Source organism: Eurosta solidaginis, chromosome 5 (assembly GCF_040869045.1).
Source record: "Eurosta solidaginis isolate ZX-2024a chromosome 5, ASM4086904v1, whole genome shotgun sequence".
In the NCBI taxonomy this organism is placed as follows: domain Eukaryota; kingdom Metazoa; phylum Arthropoda; class Insecta; order Diptera; family Tephritidae; genus Eurosta; species Eurosta solidaginis.
Window position 1 is genome coordinate 227,984,492 of NC_090323.1, and position 9,478 is coordinate 227,993,969.

At 44.2% G+C, this 9,478-nt stretch overlaps 1 protein-coding gene across 1 annotated transcript; it reads left to right on the forward strand.

The window, feature by feature from the left end:
* Window positions 1-788, forward strand: LOC137233744 (EEF1A lysine methyltransferase 2). Its single transcript, XM_067757075.1, has one exon. The coding sequence runs from the start codon at window positions 107-109 to the stop codon at window positions 764-766; it is 660 nt and encodes a 219-aa protein (XP_067613176.1). The 5' UTR covers window positions 1-106; the 3' UTR covers window positions 767-788.
* The last annotated feature ends 8,690 nt before the right edge of the window (window positions 789-9,478 follow it).

Below are 9,478 nucleotides of genomic sequence, written 5' to 3' on the forward strand. Positions count from 1 at the left end.
AATTTCATACACCCCTAATTTCCACATGTTTTGTAAACAAATTTTTTCGATAAAGAGCGCCTATTGTCTGCCAATCCTCAATTTTTAATATTTATCTTTTAAAGTAATGTCGGTAGAAGAATTAAATTGCTCCGAACTAGGTACCAAAGATTATTGGGACAAAAGTTATGCTCGGGAAATAAAAAATTATAAAAATTTTGGCGATGTGGGTGAAATTTGGTTTGACGAGGATTCGCATATTCGCGTAATAAATTGGTTGCTACAACAAGATTACATATCAAATGATGTTACCATAGCTGACATGGGTTGTGGAAATGGTATGCTCTTAATAGAATTAGCGCGTGAGGGGTACAAAAACCTACTTGGCGTAGACTACTCACCAAAGGCTATTGAATTAGCTGAACAAATTGCAAAAGATCAAGACTTAAATATTAGCTACAAAGTGGTAGATTTATTAAACACTGAATTGTGCCAACAGCAGATTGGAAAATCGATAGGAATAGTGCATGACAAAGGCACATACGACGCCATTAGTCTATGCCCGGATAATCCCAAAGAAAAACGAGACGCATACATTTCTACAGTATATAATGTTATGGATGAGAAGAGTTTATTTATTATAACGTCTTGCAACTGGACCGAAGATGAGCTTCTAACTAGTTTTGCCAACAAATTCTGTAAAAAATGTATTATTCCAACGCCTACCTTTAAGTTTGGTGGTAAAGTAGGGAGCGTTGTGACATCCATAGTTTTTACAAAAAAATAAACTCGATCTTGAAAAAAATAGACACGGGTTGGAATTTTTTTTGGTAACTTTCATATCTGACACCAATATTCTGCGAAATTACAAGAACCAGTGGTTTGTATGAAGATGGCCTGTTGTTGTCGTTGTTGTAGCGATAAGGTTGCTCCCCGAAGGCTTTGGGGAGTGTTATCGATGTGATGGTCCTTTGCCGGATGCAGATCCGGTACGCTCCGGTACCACAGCACCAATAAGGTGCTAGCCCGACCATCTCGGGAACGATTTATGTGGCCTCATTAAACCTTCAGGCCATCCCCTCCCTCCCCACCCCCAAGATCCATGAGGAGCCTCTGTCTTGTAGGTGTAGTTGTAGCAGTTCTTCGCCCCATCCAACAGGTGCGACCACTGACTTATTGCCATCAATATCCTCTATCGGAAATTCTAGGAAAATTGTAGTTTCAACAGGGTTGGACCAGAAATATTGGAGTGTTAGACCCATTACATGCAGAACATACATTGGGTATGTCTGGGTTGATACTGGATAAGTAATGGAGTCTTCCTTTCTGAAAATAATGTCCTCTGTTGGTTTTTCTCAGCTCTCTCTTGAGTCTTTGTGTCCTTTTGGCAAAATATTTTCCACTGAGTAAGAAAAGATGCCCCTTCAATGTTGGTCGCCTTGTCGTGGAGAAGGAATCTCCTCTGCGGAGGGGTCCCAACACGAGACGAACTAAGAGGAAAGCCCCATATGTCCTACAGCGTCGATGGCGTGTTCAGAAGAACGCGTCACTTGTCGCTGCAGGAGATGTGAGGATTGCCGCACCAACAACACCCAAGCCAAGGTGTTGAGGTACCCGTGCCGATGGCTGTGTAGTCAGCGGGTGTATATTGAAAGGCTGATCGCGAACGGTCCCTGCGATGCCCGGGCAAGGTCGGTTGTATAAGTGCATTACCTCCGGTATGCTGGCTCTGCCGGGGGCTGACTAACCATTCCATGCAAACTCGTGGGAACTGTATGCCCAAGGCAAATAAAAATAATAAAAAGGAGGGGAAGAAAGGGAGAGTTCTGGGAACGATCTCTGAAGATGATCTTCTGGCGACGCCAACAAACTCCTGGGAGAGCTAAACCTGGCGGAGCTGGGTGGAGATGGGCCGTCAATCCTCGGAAGGCGAGTTTTAACCCAATGATCAGGGTGGCTCAAATTAACCTGCAGCACCTCGGAAAACCTGCTGGTCCTCTTCATGGAGGAGGGCATTGATGTCTGCCTAGTGCAGGAACCATGGTTCTTGCAGTCACAAGTTATGGGCCTAAAGACCCGAAACTATAACCTTTTTTACACACATGGAGAAGGTAAACCGAGGGCTTGTATCCTCATTAGGAACACGATTAATGCTTTCTTTTTACCTAATTGCAGTAGTTACGACGTTGCTGTGGTCAAGGTCGAGTCAAGAAGCGGCCGAAGCATGCCTGTCGCCTCGGCTTATATGGCTCACGATCGGCCCGCACCTCCAGAGGAGGTAGCGCAAATGGAAGCACAAACAGCCGAGAAGGAGACGGTCGTGATGGGTTGCGACGCCAACGCAAAGCACGCGGTTTGGGGTAGCAGCGAGATAAACGAAGAGGGTGAATCTCTGTTTGAATTTATATTAGCTAACAACCTTTACTTATGTAACAAGGGCAGCTCTCCCACCTTTAGTTTTCCGAGTACGGCGAACTACCCGGGGTGGGAGGAAGTCCTTGATATAACACTAAGATCTGACTCCCGGGAGCTTACGGTTAGAAACTGGCAGGTGTCGAAAAAACCTTCCCTGTCGGATCACCGGTTGATCCTTTTCAACATAGACTGGGAAAACGAAATAAGTCAGCCGCACAGAAACCCTAAACGGTCGTCCTGGAGCCTATTTGACAAGATAGTCAGTGATAGGCTCCATAGAAGTAGGACGACCGAGTCCGGTCTCTGGAGAAAAGTTTTCAGGTGGCCTTTAGAAGCGCCTGTCCAATTTCGAGGAGCAAAAAGATCTTCCCACCGTGGCGGGACAAAAATCTCAGCGGCCTGAGGTCAAAGCTGAGGAGGGTCTTCAACGACTGTCACTTCAGGAACGATTTCCAGGAGTACAGGACGGCTCTGAGGGAGTATAAGAAAGCCATATGGACAGCAAAATCAAGCTCCTGGCGAGAAGACTGCGAGTCGATTGAGTCCACGAAGGACTCAGCCAGGCTGGGAAAGATTCTTGCGAAGAGTCATTCAAACAAAACATTTGTCAAGCGCGCCGATGGAACATGGCCAGAATGCGGCTGAGACTCTAAACATCCTTATAGATGATCACTTCCCTGATGGATCGGGGGAGGGAGTACGCGATACAGAGACGGCACATCAGGAAGTACCTGTTGGCCTCGTAGACAACCTTTTAGCGGAGAAGAAAATTGCATGGGCAATAGATAGCTTCTCTCCATATAAATCACAGGGCGTGGATGGTATTCTACCTATTATGCTGCAGAAGACTCAGAAATCTTTGGTTAAGGAACTAAAGGAGATCTTCGAGGCATGCATTCGTCTCAATCACATTCCGGTCTCGTGAACGAAAACAAGGGTGGTTTTCATCCCTAAGGCCGGCAAAAGGAGGCATGAAGTAGCCAAAGACTTTCGGCCAATGATTCTCACGTCCTTTGTTCTGAAAACGTGCGAAAGGCTACTAGATATACATATACGGGAGCTTCAAGGCGAGGCTCCTCTTTCCACGGCACAGCACGCGTACCTGAGAGGGAAATCCACAGAAACCGCGCTACATGAGGTAGTTCGAACGGTGGAAAAATCCCTTAATCACAAGCAGTTCACTCTGGCTGCGTTTGTTGATGTGGAAGGCGCGTTTAACAATGTAAGAACCGAAGCGATTGAGGCTGCCCTCGGTAGGGCAGGGGTTGAAGAGCCACTACGGCTTTGGATTTCAACCCTGCTTCGCAGCCGCGAAATAACAGCAGAGCTAGGCGGAGCTAGTGCTGGCAAGCAGGTATGCAGAGGCACACCACTGGGTGCTTTCACCTCTGCTTTGGTTGATCACCATAAATGAAATCCTAGGAAAACTTAACGCAGGGGGGTTAAGATCGTGGCGTATGCCGATGACGTGGCGATCTTGGTCTCTGGTCCTTTCCCCTCCGCAATGAGCGAAATCATCGAAAGGGCCTTGGCTAAACTCAGCAGGTGGGCACAGGGATGTGGCCTTAGGTTAAATACCGACAAGACGGACCTGCTTATCTTCACGAGGAAGTACAAGCCACCTGCCTTCAGACTACCATTCTTAAACGGCCAGCAACTAAACCTGTCATCGAGTACCAAGTATCTGGGGCTAACAATTGACTGCAAGTTGAATTGGAAAGTATGCAGAAAAGCGGGTACGGGAGGCCTGCACCGCCTTCTATGCCTGCAAATCAATGTTTGGTAAGAAATGAGGACTCAAGCCAAGCAATGTACTTTGGATGTACGAGGCGGTGGTGCGACCGGGGCTTACCTATGGTTCCATAGTCTGGTGGGAAGCTCTAAGTAAGAGCTACAATCTCACCAGCCTGCAAAAAGTCCAGCGCACTGCGTGCGTTGGTGCATTGGGGCCGGACGCACTTGCCCCACAGCTGCTTTAGACCCCATTTTGCACTTGCTTCCGATCGACTTACATATAGTTTGTACATCGTCACAAACCGCACTGAGACTCAGAGAGTCTGGGTGTTCGAAAGATACTCAGCAAGGGCAAGAAACTTCCGGATGGTACATATAGTACCCAGACAGATTACTACCCTCGCAAACTGAAGTTTGAGTACGGTTGTAATACCGCTATTCCAAGCAGGAACGAGTGGAAGTTAAACCCGGGCATAAAGGTCGACGACATCCAAATCTACACTGACGGCTCCAAGATGGAATCGGGAGTGGGGGCCGGAGTCTTGAGTCCCTAGATTTGTCTGCATCATTCAGATTCCCATCGCACTGCAGCGTGTTTCAAGCAGAAATCCTCGCGATTTGGCAAGCGTGCAAATCACTGGAGGGCTTGAATGTAACTGGTAAAGTTTGCATCCTGTCGGATAGCCAAGCAGCGATAAAAGCGCTTTCCTCGCCACACATTAACACAATATTAATGTGGGCTTGTAAGTGACTCATATCCCAGTTATCCACCAATCTAGAACTACGCATTATCTGGGTCCCGGGTCATGGGAAGATAGAGGGTAACGAGAAAGCCGACGAGCTAGCACTCAGGGGCTCTTCGGAGATGAACGAGGAAATAACCAGTGTCGAAGTAGGCATACCCCTAGCAGTAGCCAAGGGGAATATCCAAAGCTTATATTTGAAGAAAGCACAAACAAAGTGGAATAACATCACCTCCTGTGCAATATCAAAATCCATTTGGCCAAACTATGATGCAAAGAGGACGAGAAGTCTTCTGAACACACGCAAACTGATAGCAGTCTGCACCGGCCATTGGGCAGTACGTACGCATGCGGAAAAGATGGACATTCCGCATAACGACTACTGCAGAAGCTACAAAGATCCAAATGCCAGGGAGACAGTAGAACCCTTTATGTGTAAATGCCCGGCTTTAGCTAGAGCCCTGCTAAGGTTCCTTGGAACCCCGTTTCTAGAAGACCTCAGAGGGTTATCTGTGATAGCAATCCCGAATATTCTTATTATTATCAACAACTCTGGCTGGTTCTAATAGCGTTACATTCCGTAGGTTTTTAGACGAGTTACATGACATCAAAACGACTTTAAATAGCTACTTGGGCGACCAGGGTCGCAGCCATTTCACCTACCTACCTACCTACCTAAGAAAAGATGTCCCATTAACTGCAAATAGTCCAGATTTTTTTCCAGAAAAGAAAATGCCATAGGAGTTTAACCTATGCAGTTTCCAGATCGAAGTTGAGCTAGAGTGACGCGGCTTTTCTTAGAAAGGTTGCTTTCCTCAACTGCGAGTTTTGGGTATGTGTCTTTAAGAATTTTGCTCAACGGGTAATCACTGGCATGGTAGTCCGATGCTATTTTGAGGAGCTTATATTGTTGTAGCACCTGACGCAGGTCCAGATAAATGGTTTTACTGCGTATGCGGAAAAGTGTCTTTTTAGGACGGTCACACTCTTGTCAGAGTGTCACGTGTAAGGGATGGTTGCAACGGACAGGATGTTCTAGGCTAAGCCCAAAACCCGACGTCCTCGTAACTTTTTTAAATCTTTTGGTGTCCTTGCTGCTCACGCCTAAGGGCGTCCCGTAGTCTGCGTCCCGATGGCACCACGCTACTGCCTGTCTTGCACTCCAAAATCTTGGGTGTGACGTTCGATCAGGATCTACATTTTGGAGAGCATGTAACCGCAATTGTACCGAAAATCCAGAGCCGTAATAAAATCCCCGAATCTCTTGCTGGAAGTATTTGGGGGTAAATATAAAGAAGCGCTCATTACCACTTACAAAGCAATTGGCCAGGCGATTGCATGCTACGCGTCCCACGGCAGCCGGTTCTTCGTACCGGAGCCACTCGGGGTTTTTTTCCAGACCAAGGGTTGTCATTTCAGTGTAACCCCATTTAATTTGTTGCGTCCCTCCCACAAATTGTCATCCTCGGAGCAGCTCCTGGCAGCTGGACCCCTCCATACCCTTCAGTTCTGCAGTATCATCTTCGCGATCACAGAATCGACAGAGGCTACTAGACGATATACCTAGTTTATCCATGTGGCTCTTTAGCCTGCAGTGACCCGTGAGTATGCCTGTTAAAATTCTAAGGCTGCTTTTTGGGAGCTTAATCATGGCTCTATATCGCTTATCCTTCTATCCTGGACGTTCGCGCCAGTGTTGTTCTCTGAGGCACACTTCTTTTTGCCTGAACTCTTCCCTTATTTTGTGTGACACTATCGATATGATGGGCTCGGGTCCTATTGGCTTTTCCGCCGCCGCCAACCTGGCAAGCTCGTTACCATCCACTCCTCTGTGTCCAGGTACCCCGGCTAAACAGATGGTGTTATTGGCCCCTAGACTGCTTAACCTCTTGTTATATAACTGGCTGTTGGGGTAAGACGGAGGTGGTATGTGGCATGCTGGAAAGCCCCTGCTAGCTCGTCGGGTGGAGTGAGTGTTTGCTCACCCGCCTTACCTACAGTTATACAAACAAGAGAGAGAGGTTCATGCCTGAAATCTACGAAAAGAAAGAGAAAGCTGGAAGAAAAGGCCTGTCCGTCTCAGGTGGAGTCATCCCTCCCCTCCTGCGTAAAACCACGACACAGCCTTGGGCGTTGCACTGACTCATACGTTGCAGCAACGCCCCCTTAGCCTGACATTTGTCTGTATGTTAATGTCCCATATCCCTAGCCTATTTAAACGTTATAAGAAAACACTTATTTAACCTAAAATAATAATCACCCTTATCGCGAAGTTCACGCGGAAAAGTGTTCGCCTTCACTTCTTTTGTTCGGGTGAACTTTTTCCGCCTATCGGCAATTTCGGGCGAACAAAAGTTCACTTCGAAAGAGCTGATGCTCTATTGCGAATTGGCAGTGAACAAATAATTTACTTACAATTGCGTAAATTTTGTAGCCAAGCATATATTTCCTTAAAATACAACAAAAATATAAATAAAAAATTAATAAAATAATGTTTAGTATTGCACTTAGGTTGGTATTGATTGAGTGCGAGGCGAATATATATGTGAAAGCGATTCGGAGGCAATTAAGGGACAGTTTTAACCCTTTGGAGCTAAATGTTTCACTGTAAGCTAAAAATTACTATTTTCAGCACTTTTGAATAACAAGTTAATTTTTTATACTCAGTTGAGCAGAGCTCACAGAGTATGTTAACTTTGATTGGATAACGGTTGGTTGTACAGGTATAAAGGAATCGAGAGAGATATAGACTTCCATATACCAAAATCATCTGGATCGAAAAAAAAATTTGATTGAGCCATGTCCGTCCGTCCGTTAACACGATAACTTGAGTAAATTTTGAGATATCTTGGTGAAATTTGGTATGTAGCTTCCTGAGCACTCATCTCAGATCGCTATTTAAAATGAACGATATCGAACTATAACCACGCCCATTTTTTCGATATCGAAAATTTCGAAAAATCGAAAAAGTGCGATAATTCATTACAAAATACGGCTAAAGCGATGAAACTTGGTAGTTGAGTTGAACTTATGATGCAGAATAGAAAATTAGTAAAATTTTGGACAATGGGCGTAGCACCGCCCACTTTTAAAAGAGGGTAATTTAAAATTTTACAAGCTGTAATTTGGCAGCCGTTGAAGATATCATGATGCCATTTGGTAGGCACGTTACTCCTATTACTATATGTGTGCTAAATAAAAATTAGCGAAATCGGATGACGACGACGCCCACTTTTAAAAAAATTTTTTTTTCAAAGTCAAATTTTAACAAAAAATTTAATATATTTACAGTATATAAGTAAATTATGTCAACATTCAACTCCAGTAATGATATGGTGCAACAAAATATAAAAATTAAAGAAAACTTCAAAATGGGCGTGGCTCCGCTCTTTTTCATTTAATTTGTCTAGGATACTTTTAATGCCATAAGTCGAACAAAAATTTACCAATCCTTGTGAAATTTGGTAGAGGCTTAGATTCTAGGACGATAACTTATTTCTGTGAAAAGGTACGAAATCGGTTGAAGCCACGCCCAGTTTTTATACACAGTCGACCGTCTGTCCTTCCGCTCGGCCGTTAATACGATAACTTGATCAAAAATCGATATATCTTTACTAAACTCAGTTCACACTTATCTGGACTCACTTTGTATTGGTATAAAAAATGGCCGAAATCCGACTATGACCACGCCCACTTTTTCGATATCGAAAATTGCACAAAATGAAAAAAATGCCATAATTCTATATCAAATACGAAAAAAGGGATGAAACATGGTAATTGGATTGGTTTATTGATGCAAAATATAACTTTAGAAAAAAACTTTGTAAAATGGTTGTGACACCTACCATATTAAGTAGAAGAAAATGAAAAAGATCTGCAGGGCGAAATAAAAAACCCTTGAAATTTTGGCAGGAATACTGTTCGTGTTATTACATATATAAATAAATTAGCGGTATCCAACAGATGATGTTCTGGGTGACCCTGGTCCACATTTTGGTCGATATCTAGAAAACGCCTTCACAAATACAACTACCACCACTCCCTTTTAAAACCCTCATTAATATATTTAATTTGATACCCATATCGTACAAACACATTCTAGAGTCACCCCTGGTCCACCTTTATGGCGATATCTCGAAACGGCGTCCACATATGGAAGTAAGGGTCACTCCCTTTTAAAATACTCATTAACATCTTTCATTTGATACCCATATCGTACAATCCAATTCTAGAGTCAACCCTGATCAACCTTTATGGCGATATCTCGAAAAGGCGTCCACCTATAGAACTAAGCCCACGCCTTTTAAAATTCTCATTAACATCTTTCATTTGATTCCCATATCGTACAAACAAATTCTAGAGTCAGCCCTGGTCCACCTTTATGGTGATATCTCGAAAAGGCGACCACCTATAGAACTATGGTCCACTCCCTCATAAAATACTCTTTAATACCTTTCGTTTGATACACATGTCATACAAACACATTCCAGGGTTACACTCGGTTCATTTTCCTACATGGTTATTTTCCCTTTTTTTGTCACCATAGCTCTCAACTGAGTATGTAATATTCGGTTACACCCGAACTTAACCTTCCTTACTTGTTTCCT